General features: G+C 47.4%; 2 protein-coding genes across 3 annotated transcripts in view; one reads left to right on the forward strand and one right to left on the reverse strand.

The window, feature by feature from the left end:
- Positions 1-209: 209 nt before the first annotated feature.
- Med7 (mediator complex subunit 7) lies at positions 210-2,308 on the forward strand. The gene has a single exon (XM_077692786.1). It carries the CDS (start codon positions 414-416, stop codon positions 1,062-1,064), a length of 651 nt encoding a protein of 216 aa, XP_077548912.1. The 5' UTR covers positions 210-413; the 3' UTR covers positions 1,065-2,308.
- Positions 2,309-3,848: 1,540 nt separating this feature from the next.
- LOC144162306 (FGFR1 oncogene partner 2 homolog) overlaps positions 3,849-17,877 on the reverse strand; it is a 33,780-nt gene continuing 19,751 nt past the window's right edge. The window contains exons 3-9 of one of the 2 annotated variants that reach the window (XM_077692784.1): positions 16,363-16,547; positions 14,390-14,417; positions 13,705-13,746; positions 13,441-13,507; positions 10,944-10,991; positions 10,271-10,340; positions 3,849-4,267 (exon numbers count right to left, since the gene is read on the reverse strand). In XM_077692784.1, coding sequence (XP_077548910.1) covers positions 3,944-4,267; positions 10,271-10,340; positions 10,944-10,991; positions 13,441-13,507; positions 13,705-13,746; positions 14,390-14,417; positions 16,363-16,547 — 764 coding nt within the window. In that variant the 3' untranslated portion in view covers positions 3,849-3,943. Of the gene's footprint in view, positions 4,268-10,270; positions 10,341-10,943; positions 10,992-13,440; positions 13,508-13,704; positions 13,747-14,389; positions 14,418-16,362; positions 16,551-17,877 lie in introns of both variants that reach the window. The other variant, XM_077692783.1, reaches the window with a different exon arrangement.

A 17,877-nucleotide genomic window follows, 5' to 3' on the forward strand; every position in this document is an offset into this window, starting at 1 on the left:
CTTGGCTAGACTTTGTTTTGCCCTACAAAGTTGGAGCCGTTTAAAAAATTATCATTTTTTGTAAATTTTAGAATAACATATTTCTCTAAAAAACAAATATAAACTCTACTAAAACTGTAGAAGTAAATAAGAAAACGTTGCGACAAAAGTATGTTGAGGTTATTTCAAGAAAAATTACAATCATGATGATGATGACGCAAGCCCACTTCTTGTGCTTGTCCGCTTCTTGTCCTGCTTGTCCGACCTGCCAACTCGCAGAACCTGTTCTGTGTCGCAGACTTGCGGTGTGTTGGTAGCTGTTTCATGCAAAATCGTGGTGTCCTCAGCTAGATACGTTCATCGCCGATTCTAGCGTTGTTGGCGAGACTTCCTTGCAGTGACTGGAGGCCCGTTCCCAGCCCGCCAGCGCAACCATGGGGGAGGCCACGCAGGTGAGCTCGCTGCCCCTGCCGCCGATGCAGTACGTCGGCCTCTACACCGACGACAACGTGCAGCGCGGGCGCGCGCCGTCGCCGCCGCGGCCCCTGCACGAGGGCTACTCCATGTTCGGCGCGCCGTTCCACGGCGACGAGCCCGTGATCCGGCCGCTGGAGAGCCAGGGCATCCGGCGCCTGTACCCGCAGAACTACGAGCACAAGAAGGAGCTGAAGAAGCTGAACCACTCGCTGCTGGTCAACTTCCTCGACATGGTGGACGTGCTCATCCGCTGCCCGGACACTTCCAAGCGGCTCGAGAAGAAGGAGGACATGAGCCTGCTGTTCGTGCACATGCACCACCTCATCAACGAGTTCCGGCCGCACCAGGCGCGTGAGACGCTGCGCGTTCTGCTCGACGTCCAGCGCCGACAGCGGCTCGACACGGCGCACCGCTTCCACAAGCACCTGGACAAAGTGCGCGAGATCCTGCAGAACACCCTGAGCGTCCTGCCCGAGCCCAGCGGCGCCTGGCAGCAGCCGAGCCAGCCGGGTAGCGCCGGCGCGTCGGGACAGGGCGGCCCGGCCAACGTGCAGGGACATTGTCTCAGTCAGGATCGCATCATGTGCGGAATTGTGGACGCCCTGTGATGGCCCCCTGTCCTGTGCTGCTGCTCTGGGGAGGGGAATGTAATTTATCGGGGGAAAAAGATGTGTATGTATGCTTGCCGTCGGTGGCATCAAGTTCTGTCGCACGAAGCTTTTGGACACGTTTTTGGACGGCGATCGCGTGCCCTGTGCTACTGTGGGGAAGGGAGGAAAAGTGAGGGAAGAATGTAATTTATCAGAAAAAAGAAATGTACATTACGTGCCATCAGTGTAATACACGTTTGTTGCACATCTGCGCATTTTTGGTCAGTGCTTTTGTGTCCTGCTGGGTTAGTACTTCATGGCATTCAGCGTGCAGTTCCTGAAGTTATACTAACTGCGACGTGGTGACAGTCACGATGGAATCATCTCTGCAAACTTGTTCGGCGACGGGATCTGTCGTGGCAGATTTGCAATACCCACTACGACGATTGTGGGCAATCGGCAAAGCCAGGGCGTTGCTTTGTGAGCCTGGTGGTTCCGTTGCCGTTTCCTTTTCCCCCTGAAGATTGTTCCAGACACGGCGGAACTCGCTCAAATTCCATTCATTCACCTCTGTCGTTGATCCGTCTCCTACACATAGTCTTGTGCTACAAAGTGCACCTTGGAACAGAATTCATACTGCCCAGGTACTGCAGATTTTGGTGCAAGGCTCCATCTCACAGATTCTGCGGATGTGTTGAACTGCAAGGGCTGCTTCTTGTGTTCAGTTTCGTGGTAGTAGGCTGAACTATAAGTTTGACACTCCATGTTCAAGCGAAGCAATGATCCAGGGATAGCTTTCATTGGCGAGAGAGCGATTTATTTTGTAACCTTATTTGCCTTGATAATGCAGCAAAGTGAGAGGCAAGGTTCACGTTTTATGCTCCAAGCTGGAAACAGTGCATCTGCCTTTAGCCAATGAATTCAGGCATGTCGGCAAAGCAGCTACGAAATCATCCTTGGTCCTTCACTGGGAACTGACACTTGTGGTTGCCCGTATGAAGCTTAAAGATGCCCTTCTCAATGTGGTTAGCAGAAAAAAAATGGTTCTTGTTGGCCAGCGCCCAATAAGCAAAGTGTTTCGCTGGTAACCTGCATAAACACTGGTTCCGGGCGCAAGCTCGCTGCCAGTGCAGAACTTCGTGTGAAAGGCTTAAGTTAGACCTTTGGCAGCTGCTCTAAATCTTCGTGTGAGAACTGTGTTGGCTTTGACTTTTACCCTCGGCAACAGACGGATAATTACAACACTATGAGCCACTTTGTCATTCTGTGTCTGTGTCAGCTTGGTGCCAGCACTGGGCCTCCTCGATTATCAGTCCCGGATCGTCGGCGGACTGCCCGAGATGCGATCCGGCGCTTGATTTTCCCATGTATTCCTATGGGACTTCCAGTCAGAACACAGTCCGCGGATCGTCCAGGACCGGTAAATCGAGGATGCCCACTGTTTGTGCGCACAAATTCTAATGCTCCAGTATGCATTCTACATTATGTTTATCAGATTTGTCACTTTTTGGCTTCAGTGTCTCCTTCATCAGCTTGGGTGTATCAAGGGGGCCTTTTATCCTTCTGGCATCATGAAATCCATCAAGTGCGAAAAATGGCAAAAAAAAGGATGGGTACGAATGGGGACATATCCTTAGAGCTCAACAAAGCAGGACAGTGAGCTTTCATATTATGATCATCTGCGGACATCAGTGCCTTCTGCTAATTCATGGTGATTCCGTGGGTCTTATCCTAGAGGGCACTCAACAGGCAGCTGTGCTAACTGCATTTCCATGCTTCATGCTGATTAGCCTGCACAAAACGCTGCCTCTGAACTTGCAGTGGACTCCAGTGGCGTGCTAGTAAGATGAAGGCTAACGTGTCCAAGCACGGCATAGGGTCTTCATGTGCTCGACATGAGCCTTTTGAGGCTACGAAAAGAAGGGGTTTGAATGCTACACTCAGGGAATTGCAGCACTAGGGAAGATAGTTCTCAAAACTACTTACCAATTGGCACATATGCAATACACCTTTCCCTCTTTAATAGATAGTTCATACGTGCCGCATACACGCACAGTCTTTCCAACGACGGTTTCCCGCAGTATGCGCCGATGCTGTCGACACAGGCGCAAACTGGTTTTTATTGGATGGCGAAACAGGCAGGAAGTGCTGTCGCTGATCTCAGTGTTGAGCACAACTAATCACGAAATACAACTTTTGTCCAAACTTCAGGTTTGCGCAAGCTCTGCATGTACCACACTCAACATGCTTTAAAAGGCGCAAGCCTTAGGTCTCTATGGTTCAAGCACGTGCATCGCGAGGCAGGGAAAATCATTGTGCGCCGGGAAAGGGGAACAGCTGGAGGAAGGTAGGCCGCCGCCTCACATGTGGTACGAGTTTCCTTGGGATGTGAAGGTACCGACGTGGTTCCTGGTGATGGCGAGTGGAACGAGCCTCGTAGCATGCTGTTCCCTTAGGGGGCTGGTCAAGCTACGACGAGCATGACCACAAAGTTCAACAGAAGGTCCAACTAGGCTTTGGCCATCGCATTCTCAAAAATTTCCGCACATCCCCCATAACTAAGGGTGGAAAGTTGGGCTAGTGGGTTATTTGATGCCGAGGACATTGTATCAGCGCGAAAAAAATACACTGGACGAACGTGTGTGCAATGTGGGTAAAAGAAAGCGAGCGAGAGAGGTGGCTGCTCTCTGGCGTTCGTCCCGTTTCCTTCCTGCCTTTCAGCACCAATGCAATGTCCTTAGTATCTATATCCCTGCAATTTTTCAGGTCCATCCCCGTTTGTCAGAGTAACCCAGACAATGATACTGTCTTGTCCGTTTTTTATTAAAATGCGTGCATGTTGTTGGCAAAAATCTAATCGTACAATGGGTAAAAGCAGGCGTCCACTCTCCAGTGCTCTACCACCCGAAGACGTACTCCAGGGCCCGGGAGACGACGGAGTCGTCCCGCTGGGGGGTGGGCGTCTCCGGCAGGGTGACCTGGCGGCCACTGGCCGAAGCCCGGTACGCCTGCACCAGGGGACGTGCCCCGGCCACTGTGGTATTCTCCTTGGCCAGCTCGCTCGCCCCGGGGGTGGCCTGGTGGTGGTGGGGTGCCCGGTCGCAGGGCTTGACGCCCACCATGGTGTTCTGGCCGAAGATCTTGCCGTTCTTGCTCAGGGCCTTCTGCGCCTGCAGCCGCGACTGGTAGCACAGGTCCATCCAGTTGCCCTCAGAGCTCACCTGCAGGGGGGGTGGGTGCACCACGCTAGGCTCGTCACGATGTTTTCCACAAGAAATAACCCTTTTAAAGCGACAGCTTTGTTGGTTGGACTGATGACAATCTGTCAAAAAAACTAACGCATTTCCCCATAGGCCGGTTGGTCGAGCTCTGATGAGATCTCTGGACACGCGGCGCGTGTGTAAAACCACCGGGCTTTTACTGTGTCAAAATACTTACCTGAAAATCGCAAGAAAAGGAATGGTCCAGATAAGATTGATGATTTGATTGATTGTAGGGTTTAACGCGCCGACGCAACGCAGGCGATGAGGCGCGCCGTAGTGGAGGGCTCCGGATTAATTTTGACCACCTGGGGATCTTTATCGTGCGCCGAAATCTCGTACACACGGGTGTTTTTGCTTTTCGCCTCCATCAGAAAAGCGGCCGCCGCGGCCGGGAATCGAACCCGCGACCTTGTGCTCAGCAGCGCAACGCCTTAGCCACTGAGCCACCGCGGCGGGTGTCCAGATAAGACAATACAAGCACCGATCACAAAGGAGTACAATAGTACACCTTTATCTATCATAACGCACGTGCATTGTATACATTTAGATTATTCGTAGATGCGTTTACTTGGTGTGCAAAGAATCGTCGCATGGGTTCGCTCTGTGTTTGCGATTTGGGTCTTTGAAGGTTTGCCAATCGATTGGGCACACTTTCAGCGAAGACTGGACGCACTCTTAGCGACGGTTTCGGCACAGTTTTGCTGTTAGAAAGCTTTCGCGCTTCTCTCTACACTTTCTCTAACAAGGGATGGTAAATTTTTTTGGGCCTGGTCTTTGGAACACTGAGTTCTTCAATACACACCAGCTGCGAAACTCAACTTCAGGACCCAGTCTTTGCATGCACCCCCGCTTTGTTGTAAGTTAGGCGCAAGTGGACTGGTGGGGCACCTTGGAGGCAACGCCTGAACTGTGCAAAACGTTTGCTTAATAATACAACTTAATAAAACAAAGCTTACTTTTCAAATTACAAAACACTAAATGCGGTAATGTTTACACATGTTTATCCATGGGTTTTCCTTTTATGACTTACGGCAGCAGCTGCAAGCGCTTGAGTACTACTTCAGTTTTCTGTCGACAGATGGCAGGCGAGTCGACCTGCCCCAGTGTTGCTACCAGATTATGCCAAAAGCGTACAGAAAGTGGACAAGATTTGTGACCAGGAAGCAACGTACCTGGGCCTAAATTTTAAGTAACGGAAATCAGGACTCACGGTGTTTAACAAAAAAGCTAATACAGTGCCAGTAAGGATTCAACAGAAAGCCATACCATTAGTAAAATCAGTAAATACCTAAGATCAGTATGGGTATCTAGCTAAACAAAGGAAAACACTACCTAAATGCCCATGAAGAACACCTCAACATGAAAGGAAGACGAAAGGCAGTAATAATGTGACATCGAGCAGTTTGGCGATACAATAAGTATGAGGCAGTTGGAAAGGAGCAATGGTGCCGGTGCTCACATTTTTTTAATGCTGTACTCCGCTTAATGTCACATATCTTGTCGGGACTGGAAGTTAACCAGAAGGCAGATGGCCAATTAGCACTGGGAGCTCTCAGTAAGAATGGATGAGGCTGTACAGGGCAATATGGGCCGGGCTTCAAAAAGCCGCAGGAGCACAAACTAAAGTACCGTATTTTTCGCAATTCTAAGCACCCTCCTCTACTTCTGGGGAAAAAATTTCAAAAAAAATGTTTGCCTGAAAATCTAAGCAGCCATCAGACGCGTGGAATCAGGCCTGAGTTGACATTGTGGCCAAGAAATTTACTAAGTTTTCAATTACAAACCACTTCAACAGAACAGAAGACGGCCAGTTGGGAAATACTGAGAGTGTGGCCCAAGCAGCACAATGAACTCGAATGGTAGAGAAGGTGACTGAATACAAGAAGTAAGCGGTGGGTTCACTGTCTTGCGCCTTTTTTTTTTTACCAAATAAAACACTAATTCTTGCGCCCGTCTCATCAAGATATGGCCACGAAAAAAAGTTATGGGGGGGCGAGTTTAGTTTTTTTTTAATCTAAGCACCCCCTCACTTTGGTCATTGCGATCGTGGAAAAAAAAAGGGGGATGCTTAGAATCGAGTAAATACGGTATGTTTTGAGGAGAGGCTTAGAAATTTAGATGAGAAGTGGGCAGCTAGAGTGCGCAGGCACCGGTACCTTAAAAGTGTTGGCACCCAATGCGGAATTAAGAAATGTAGCAGCAACGAAAGTCAAGCTAGTTGGTACAGTTGCATTCTTCTTACAGCGCTAAAATTACGGGGACAAAAAAAGAAAACAGCGGCTGTGTTTGTCTTTCTTTCTTTGTCCCCGTCATTTTAGCGCTGTTAGAACAATCGACAAGAAAGCTGGCAAACAAATACCGTATTTTCGCACGTATAACCCACACCAGAAAATACGAAAATTTCAGTGGCAAAGTATGGGTGTTGATTTACGTGGGGTGTTTCCTTAAGTGCAGCTTCACGGCAATGCGCCGTGAAGCTCCTACACAGTAACACTGACTAAGCCTTCCGTGGCAGCGATTGCGCAAAGCATATGAGGACAAGGAAGAAAAAACAAGGGCGAGCGCACTCTAACAACTGAATTTCATTAGTGAATTGTGACTTTCACCTTGCAGTAGATGTATTCTACTTGCTAAATATACGCTTTTTTCTGTCTAAATGGTATGTGATGTGCTGCTTGAGCAGTAGCTTTGGTGCAGGTTTTCCTGTATGGAATGTGCGAGCAATACGCGAGGATTTTTTTCTTTTCCGGCGGCCTGAAAGTACGGGTGTGGACTATATGCATGGGCGGGTAATACGCGCGAAAATACGGAACCATTCTGGAGCAAACAGATGCTTATGTGGGCAGAGAGGATGGAAAAAAGGAATCATTGGGAATATATAAAGCAGGCAAGCAAGAAATCAGGAAAGATAACTTTTATGACAACAATAGAGGCAGTGCATTGCTCTTTGAGGCTTTGGCTGGCTGCTTGAGAACTGGAATGTACATAAACAAATATTCGACCCATGATAAGACGCGTCGGCTGTGGCAGGGATAAAGAAACAATCAATCACGTGGTAATAGAATGCCAAAAGATCCAGCCAGCTAGAATTGGGGGGGGGGGAAAGTCCCACTTCCTGAGGTGCTGGGTTTCATCGTCGATGTTAACTGGTCAGCAGTGGGTGTTACTACACAGCGGCTAGAGTATTGTTGGGAAGAAAGCAGGGAAGGAGCCAATGACAGCCAGTGACAGTGGCAGGGCAGAACTAAAGGAAAATAAGTCAGAGGATAATTAAATGACTAACATAGGCGGTATGATGCATGCCGTCACTGCTATTCAAAGAGGAGGCCATTCATCACCATCATCATCACCGCCACGATTGCCCCCCCCACAAGGGGCCAACTGCAGACTGCCTTTTGATACACGAAGCCTATGGGGGGTTTCGCAACTGGTATAGTCATGTTTTGAAAGGCTATGTAAAAAATGACAGCAGAGAGTTTTAGGGAGCTGTCTTCCCTAAGTTTCCCTTAATTCTTTCCGTACGGCGCCATAGGCCATCGGACACGGAGGTCCGATGATTTCAAACGTCCCGCGAAAGCTAAAAATGGTGCCTGGTGAACAACTAATGCCATCTGGCGTATTTATTGACAACTCGTTTTTCGATTTTATTATGTTTTGTTGATATTTCGCGTGCAGAGACCGCGCCAAGAGTGAAATTTGAACCCGCAGTAGTGGCGAGTTGTGTGAAAACGGCGTCCGCTATATTTGGGCTGTATTTATAAACAAAACGGGTTTCCTATCTGACGACTGTGGCTTCCACATTGATGTGTAGGGTCTGGACAACGTACGGTGGGGATATTTTGCCAAATGCGCCGCGTCATATCGCATTATCACCTTCATGATAGCCTAGCACTCGTGTCAGATTACCGCTACGGAGCGATGCGCGACACTTCTCAAGAGCGCTGGATTTTTTTTTCTAGTTTTTTACCACTAAAGTGAAAAGGATTTTGTGTCAGAACACAAAAAAGTGTGCTTGGATGCATGACCGACTTACACTCGAGTGGCTTCGAGGAGGGGCACAGCCGTCAGTTCCGCTAGGTTGACGGGCCCACAAAAATACAAAACTTGGTGTACAGTGTTCATATATATATTGAATGATAGCAAAGAAATGTAGGAACAATTTGTATATCTTGGAATTCCTAAAAATTTTTAGGCTCATTACAATCGCCTATATACGTTGCGTGTATACTTTTTTGTGCATTTTTTTCTGATTATCTGACTAATACACTGTAAGTAATTGTACGTTTCACAAAACTGCTGGTATGTGTTTGTAAGAGCAATCTATAGGCTACAATTACACGCATAGCAATGCTAAATGTGTCCACTAGCTCAAGAGAAAAAAATAGTTTTGTGGAAGCACTCAAAATCGGCCGTTTTTCCGCCGAAACAAACGAGTGAAGGGAGCTTCCTTCCCTAGCTAGAGGAGACTCCTTCCTGATCCACGTCGAGATTAACTTGACTTCACCACTCCCCCCAAGTCTCAACCCCCAGAATGCTCCACTTGCTAAGGGTCGGGCTGGCATACCTTCTAACTAGCAAAAGTGTGCACACAATAACGCAGGAAGAAGCTTATGGGGAAGCAACAACGAGGCTGGGGACAGCGGGAAAGGCCCTGCCGAAGTACGCCTAGCGTTCACCAGACTTGCTGTTCAGTACCTGACATCAGACCACGACGTTCATTTGTCTGCTTCTAGTGCCTGCTGAAGCTGCCTTTCCATTAATACAGCATTACAGAAACATAAAAGCTTTACAGCACACACCATATACTCTAGCACGACCGAAATTTTGCACTGCACGTTTTGTTTTTGTTTCCTTATGAACCCAGTGCAAATCCACTGGGACAAAGCCACAAGCCATGAATCTTCAATAAGTAGCTTCAGGAGCGTAGGGGAACAAAAAAAAACCGCGTGCCTCCCAGTGTGAAAGCTGTGGTTCTCTTGCCTCAGCTTGAATATCAATAGATGCTTGCCTGAAAACGGCAGCACTGTTTTGGCGTAAGTTTCATGGCTCTAGCAAAAGAATCACCCACTAAGCACCAGCGGCGGGAGGCTTCCTTCCCTAGGAGTGGGAAGAGGAACCTACCCCTCTTCGAGACCACTGTGCCCTCTATCCGAGGGTCTGGGAACCAGCTTCTGCAAGGCTTCCTGTATGACGCGCGACTTACACCAGACTTACAAAAAGGCTTGACTTACAACAGCTTCACTGTTAAAAGGGGCAACATAGAAACAGACACCGGGTCCATTTAAATGACCCTGGTCTCTATGTAATTGTGCCCTTGAATCACACACGCAATTGCATTTTTGTTTTGAAACCTGCATCCTCTACTCAGCAGCAAAATGCCTTAAGACACTGAATCTACGCGGCAAATGGGGGCCAAAGGCAGGGCTAAGAAAGAAATGGGTTATTCTGTTCCTTCCATTTAATTTTGACCACTCCTTTTAGGGGTGAAGCTCCTTAGGGGTTCGGGCTGTCGCCGTCTCCTGTCGGCGTTGTAATTGTCGTCTCATGTAGTCACGGTACTAAAACACCAGGACACTCAATTATGCCTCGCGCTAGAACGTAACACGCACTCAAAAAATGCCGGGACACTCGTTTTTCAATGCCTCACGCTAGAACAACTTTTGCTTCAAAGACACTAGACTTTTACAGCAAAGCTGTATACCTCTACCCCCCAACGGTTTCATCTCCGTGGGCAAAAACGCCAAGGCCACGAATACACTTCTACACTGCATGCTTCGCCCTTCCCCAGATTTCACGTTAGTGGAGATGGCCCTGGATTTTTTCTATATTTTTTTTTTCATACGCGTCCAATGTCATACTAATGAGTCCAAGTTTATAACCTGCCGATATTAGAACGGAGCACAAATCTTCGCTCCCAACTAGCTCGCAACTCTTGTAGCACTGAGACAATCCGGTACCCACCTTGTACTTGACAATGGTGCCGTATTGGGAGAATTGCTGCAGCATGTACGAACTGGAAGAGGGCGGAAACCTGCAGTGGAGAGGGAACATGCCGATTAATTTGTTTTCTGGGGGGGGAAGCACTGCACGAAAGTAAAGGGGAAGTCAAGGTGGTCCAAAATGTGGCTAGAGCGCCCACGTCCCACAATATCGGCACAATCTGTGAGGACAACAACGTCAACAACTGTGCAATGTGACAGATACCACGTGTTGAAACAGTTGACCACGCTCTACCTCTATATTGTGCCACTCCATACAGTTCGGTACGCGTTTTCTGTAACACAAGGGAATGCACAGTACAGAGGGTGGTGCTCTGTACACAGTTGCCCAAGATGGCTTGGATTGGATTCATTTGGGACCTCCGCATTAATTCTTTGTCACGGCATGGCTTCATTCACATCAGCATTTGCCCACTGATCTGCAGAATTTTTTTATCTAAGCTGTGTTTTATTTACCACCAGTAGAAACAGTCAAAGGACAAGTTGTTCTCCTGCCTAGAGTTGAAGACCTAAAAGTTCAAGACTTCAAAAATTCATAGCTGTCATCCTTAAACATTCCGCCTACGACTCATGCAACACAAGAATTTGTGTCTTGGACGAACAAGAAGCCATGTGTGTCAACTCGGGATACGCACCCAAAAACGGTGACCCAAGTCTCGCCTGATTCCGCTGACGACTTCTCTCTGCAAAGGGAACAGTTTTGCCCGTTAGTAACCGGGGCGACAAATGTCAGTAAACCCATCTACAGACGACGGGCTCTGAACAGTAATATTGCTATTTACAGGCAGACAGGCGAAAGTTGGCCTGCTTGTGCATTTCGATGTGCTGGCTCCGGGAAATAGAACTATTCCCGTCCTGGGACAAGTAGTGTTAAAAATATCAGGAAAGGAACGTTAGGAGACAATTTAAACTCTGCTAAGAAAGAGCACCATTTTTTTAGCACCGCAACAATAGGGGATGATGCATGAAGAAAGGTGACAGGATCAGATGTTGTCCTGTTACAAAATTACCTGAAATGTCTACTGCCTATAAGGAAGTGTGAATGACGCTTTTTTAAGGCAACTTAAACTAAAGTTGCAGCTTTTGGATAATTTTTTATATGACCCATTGGCTAAACTGCTAACTGTAAGAACCATAACCTTTGGTCATATGGTTCCAAAGGTGAATAGTATTTCCGACCTGAGGCAAGCTTTCTAAAAGGAGTACTGACACGAAACTTCAAACCTGAGATAACTATGTAAAAAGATTCCTTTGTACATGGAGATAACTCCCAGCAAGTTTCAATTGTAACCGTTCAAAGTAACATATTTTAAATCAATTTTAATCCTTGCACACCCGATAAAGCTCAAAACGGATACCCTCATCTGCTCCTCGCCCCAAACTGCCAATGACAGGGCTCCCATGATGTAGACAAAGCGCTGGCTGCTGTTGACGCACGCTGCTTGGCTTTGTGCGTCACGTCACAGTTTTAGGACAGACGTCACACTTCCCGGGCGCGTGCAACCGCAACCATATGGATGCACACGTGTTCAGAGTGGCCATTGTGCGATGGGAACCGTGACGTCAAGTGCACCCTCCTGTCATGGCACCCACCTCGGTGTTAGTTTCATTGAAACCGAAACTGACACGAATAACCGAGGCTGTAAACAAGTATTGATGCTGCGATCGACCATCAAATGTGCCACTCTGCAATTAGGGGGCTGGTAGGCACCCATAGCAGCGGGGAGGCAAAAAAAAAAAAAAAAAAAAGTAACAAGGGAATTTTGTGGCAGTGCTCCTTTAACAATCGTCAATACGAAGGTTGGAAATTTCCATTTCTTGGACGCACTTCAGCAACCAGTAACACAAACACTCAGATAAAAGTTGCAGAAACTTCTCCATGGCACAGGCCAAACACAGCAACAAACATGAAAGCCAACTTGTAGCTTTCAACTTTATTAACAGTTTTCTGTGAAGGCAACGCCCATGTCTAAATAAACTGCAAGTACTTCAGTATTGTGCACCAAAAGCATACACACTTCCATAAACTACAATTACAATGCTTTCTCCTAGCAACCCATAAAGAAATACAGTAAAAAGCTCATTAATTTGAACTGCAAGGAACCACAGTCTCATTTAGAAATAATGAAAGTTCGAACTAACGAATAACAACCATACACGGAGACTGCGAAGCAGTAAGACGTGTCAATAATTGACTTCTTGAAAAACTCAGCGATTGCCGCCTGCTTTTTGCCCTATACGGCAACGTGAGCACTTTTTGCCCCTCCCTTTCGACTTTTTTGAAACTAGGGGTATTTCATCTGATCACGACATTCGAGTGTACGGCCGCACTGGTGCTGCGTCCTTTTACTCTCAGTCGTCCCAGGCAACGACAGGTTTTGCGTTTCTCGCCTAAGAAATGATCTGTCAGCAGTCTTCGCTGGCACTCCCATACCATGTGGTACAGGGTGCCTGGTTGGGGGCAGGATTTGCATGTGGCAGGGTATAGGGTGGGATACATGGCATGTAGCAGGGTGTTATGCAGGTAGGAGTTAGTCTGTAGTCGCCGGAAGGTAGTAGTTTCATCAAGAGAGGGGTTCGCGTGGATGAATGGGTATTTGCGACGCTCGTTCCTATAGTGAGCGAGTATTTTGCCGTATGTTTGCAGTGGGGTGGGCCTAACTGTTATTAATGAAGAAAAAAAAATCACAACACACACGCTCACACGAAGAGAGTCAGGAGGGGAAAAAAAAATATGACAAGTCATTGGGGCCCTGACCCACAGTTTAGGAGCCTAATTATCAATAAATTCTAATTATTGAAGTTTGAATTAACGAACTTTCACTCTATATGTTTAGTGTCAGCATCATGAACAGTTTAAAATAGAAGGTGCCGTTGCAATGTGGTCTGACCTTCACTATGCACTACTGGCCTGCCCAATGTTTTTCACTTGCAACTGAAAATACACGGATAAACACTTGAGTCACCAAGCCTAGGAACCATTTGTCATCTTGCAGCTAGGGACCACTCCTATTCCATCTGCTGCAGTTTTGCAGGAATGCTAATACTAAGCTTTAAGAATTGAAAAAAGCACTGCCTCCGAATTGCCCGCTGGCTTAGGACCGCGATTACTAACGGGGATATAGTACTCACTCTGGGCTGAACAAGGTAGAATCCTGTCGACCGGAGACGTTGAGGCTGTTAGACTCTTGCAGGATACCTGGGGGGGGGGCACAGACACAAAGGACACCTTGAGAGGAGAACTGAAAGGACACCTTCAAAGGATCAACGCGATGCTCAACAGAAATAAGCAAGAATGGCTTAGACCAGAGGCAGTTGAGACACTCTGCACAACACTGCCGCTTGAAGTTGAATCACAACAAGTTGAGTCACAACAAGCACAGAGAGGGTACTTACTCGTATACTTAGGGGACGTTGCTAGGGTGGAGTAAGTAGGTTCTGAAAAGGAACACACACACACATATATAGCATACGCTACACAGATGGAGGGGAAGGAGAAACACAGCTTTGAGAAAACGTGGCAATTTAAGAAGAAATTTTCTTGATTGTTTTCCACCCTCATAAGCATAAGAAACACTTTGTTACTGCTGCATGGAAGTTGACAGCACTCACCTCTTCATGCTTAAAAACCAGAAATGGTTTAAGCATTAACTGGCAATACCTTTCTTAATTATATTTTTTGAAATCGATACGCTGCATATCAGTGGGGCTTCGCTGCTGTCTACAATGCTGTTGGCACTCCGTGCCTAAATCTCACCCAAATGCAAACGACTGGCAGTTTGTTCAGACTAGGGAGTTACATCTAGAAATGAGAAAAACCAGGAACTTCTTGTTGCTTCCCTATTCACTTCCCGGAAAGGGATCCCCTCAGTCAAGGGTCTCACACTCCAGCCCTTATCGGGCTTGTTTCTCCCTTGTCTGCACATTCAGGCTCCTCCATATTTGACTGCCTGCCATTGTCGTGATGTTTTCCAGTGGAAGTCGCAATGCGACTCGCACAGAATTCGCACACTGCAAGGGACCACTTCTCAGCGAGCACCACTTGCCATGCAAAAGAGAAAGCTCAGAACGAATGACTTACTTGGGCTCAGGCACCAGCTGTCCTGCACCTAGAAAAGAGGAAAATTAAAATTTATGCTGCTTCTCCACACTCTTTCCTTAATAACCCTCAGCCCCCATTCCAGCCATGAGCAGTGGGAAGGCATGCTAGCCAGCCCTGACACCGGCAATCAGCTTAAGCTGGTCAAAAGAGCCCGCCAGGCAGTGACTACGCAGTGAAGGGACATCTGGACTAAGAAGAAAGACCTCCCATCACAGTGGATCCAGAAATGAACTGATCTTTGGTGCAAAAAATTGTGGGTCATTCCTCTGTCATAGGAATCAGTCAAACACGAAAGTGAAATGCGCAGTGAAATCTGCAGCTGCGCATGATTTGCGGGTCGGCGGCTGTCTTGTGGGTGTGCTTGGCAAACGAAGTCCTGCTGGCGCGTCACTTCGGCAAGGGTGTACTGGCGTCATTTTCGTGACGGATATGACGTCAGTGAAATCTTGGAGTAACTCGGCATAAAGCCCTTTCGGTTAAAATACAAAACCCGAAAACGAACAAGCCTAAGTACAACGTACTCTTTAGTACTAAAGGTTGCTTCCCCGCAAGAGGACCCTGTGTGCAGGGATGCACCCTTTACAGGTCGCTTGCTTCGTTGTACTGGCATCAATTCTGTGACGGATATGACGTCAGCGAAATCTTCGTGCATCCGGGAATAAAAATAAAACACTTTCATATTAATAAAGTTTATTCCTGCTTCCCTTATGCTGTTTCTCAATTGCACAGCTTTGCAATGCAGACCGCACTTCACAGCAGGCACGTTAAGAGCTGCCGATTTTCATGATAAGTGGCATCAGTTATAACTACCACACTTATTCGAGTTAACCACACTTTCTTTCTTTTTGCATTAGGATGTCAAGCATTAGTCTGCATTTGGATGTCAAGCCAAAATACACTGGCAACACACTGTCTTCACCGGCAAAGGGAGGAACAGACTGTAGACACACACACAAAAGGAAAAGATCAGAAGAGCGTTACTGTTTTGTTAAAATGAGAACTACAAAAGGGGCGGCAAGATGTTTTGTGCTATTCAAAGCGTGCTAACACACCTAGCTCCCAGCGGGAATTTCCACCCTGCCAAAAATTCACCACCACATTCTGTGCCCTTTCAAATCCATTCAAAAGACCTGTTCACCTTGGTTTTATAGCCTAAGTTTTGTTTTCTTGTTTTACCCATGCCATTGTGAACACTGATGCAATTACGAACATTCTGTTGCAACCAATTGCTTCCTCGCTAGAATGCACTGTGTAACACTGGAATATAAAAGGAATGTGGTTGATCCTTCTTTCATAGGAATCGGTAAAACACGAAAGTGAAATGTGCCTTCACAGGAGAATTTAAATTTTTATTGTGCATCGATATGAACTTGCATATCGCCATTTTATATTTCGTCGGTATGGCACCGTTAGACGCATCAACATTGGAAACTGGATTACACGAGCATTGCGAAAATTCGATTGAAACCCCAGGCACTTGCATATCGTGCAAACGAAACCGAATGGATTTCGCTGCGCTATCGAGGCGCCAACTATCGGCGCTCATTAGTGTGATGACACACTACTTCGCTTCCCCTCTCCTAGATGGCAGCACCATCTGAACGGATACGTTAGAGGGAAGGACGTAAGGCGCGTTCATACAGCTAGCAGGCCATGACCTCATCGCTCAGTCGGTAGAGCGATGAGGTCACCTCTCGTTGCGGCCCGAGTGAACGTGGGCTCGAAACCTAGCCCCGCCCCGCCAATGGAACTTTTTCTGGTGATGTCGTTTCCGCGACGGATATGACGTCGGTGAGGTTTGTGTTGTACCCCGGCATAAAACACTTTCGTGCTAAAAAAAATCCCAGTAACACAGGAAGCACAGGGTAATAGTGGCACATACTGGGTAATACTAGATAATAGTGTGGAATACTGGGTAACACTGGATTGACAAGTCCGGCAGCCAGACGTACCCCGGACGAGGAGAGGGGCTCCGAGTAGAGGCTCCGGGTGGGCGGGCCCGGGGTTGTGGGCGTCCCATCAGCCCACGAGACACTTCCCGCGGCCGGTGGCCGCTCCGATGGCCTGGGACTGCGCTTGGTGTCTGGTGTGCCCAGCAGGAAGCCGGGCAGGAAGCCACTGGTACCACCCGGAGTACCTGCTGAGGACAAGGCCACTTGGATCAGAAGGTCCGTGCCTTGTCAGCACAAGTCACGTAGGGTTGAGTAGAGTGATCGTGTCAGTTATGGACGCAGCGTTTAGCATCAGGTTAAACTTCACTGCTTCACGTATTCAGCTGGTATTTTTATTAAATGCATTTCCTCTTTCTTCGCTGCTTGCACAGTGGGCACATTTTTTGAGCAAGTATGCGTAATCATTTTCGTAAAAGGATCACGGCAGAATTTAAAAGCAGCAAAAACGCTGTTGACGTCGTGTCTCTCATTCTTTGCTATGGTGCTTAACACAAGCACTGCCTCGTGGGTCACCAATGGATCACAGCCTGTGCTTCTCCTATGCAGCAGCGAAGTTACGGGCTTGCATCTTCATCATACTTGAACGCAGAGATACGATTCTTGTTGCATGAGGTTATACAGAGCCCGAAGAATACTTCTCTGGTGTTAAATGCCATGACTCACCGGTGACCCACAGAGCACTCAATGAGAACATTTTCAAGCTGCGTGCAGTGTGACTCACTGGTCACCCACGCTCGAAAACGCTCTGTGATGTGCTGCCATCTGAGGTTTGAAAATGCAACCAATAAACATATATTTATTTATTGCACTGGATGTGGGGCGGTGCTATTGTTTTCAAGGAGCGGAGTGGCGACCTATTTCTCTGTTGTGTTTGTATCATGTGTCTTTCAGCTTTGTAGCTCTGTATCTTATACTATAGCTCTTTGTAGCTTTGTAGCTTTCAAACAAACGCACCGAACACCAGCAAGAAAGGTACCAGCGCCATCTCGTTTGGAGCAAATGAAACAGGCATATGTGCGTGACCCATCAGTGGGTCACGCCGCACATAAAATAAGACCTTAAGAAAGCTTGACGCAGCGAACATGTTAAACATCCCAAAGCCACTCTCTTTGTACCACTCTCAGTGACGACTGCTTCTAACCCAAGATTGTGCCCCCTACTCAACTGCATATGTTTTACGTACGTCTATACAAAGCTGCTCTTCTCCAAAGAATTCACATCTCAAAAGTGAAAATTAGAAAAATTTGAACTACCAAAAAAGCAACTGTCACAGCTTGGAATGCACCTCATAATACTCTCAGCGTGTCTTCCACGATGGTTTTGGCATCACCCTGCCTTGCCGATACTTAAAGGGACACTGCAGCACTTACCATTCACTAGTCGGAATGTATTTTGGGGTAAAGTCTATTGTCCTAGATATCTCCTCCCGCAAGAATTATAAAAATCCGTTCCCTATCACCGAAACTACGCGCAATGAGGAATAATGCATGACTGTTTCCTCTCAACTCGACCGCG

This window comes from Haemaphysalis longicornis, unplaced genomic scaffold (genome assembly GCF_048455015.1).
Source record: "Haemaphysalis longicornis isolate Haplotype H1 unplaced genomic scaffold, Haemaphysalis longicornis Haplotype H1 scaffold_12, whole genome shotgun sequence".
Lineage (NCBI taxonomy): Eukaryota > Metazoa > Arthropoda > Arachnida > Ixodida > Ixodidae > Haemaphysalis > Haemaphysalis longicornis.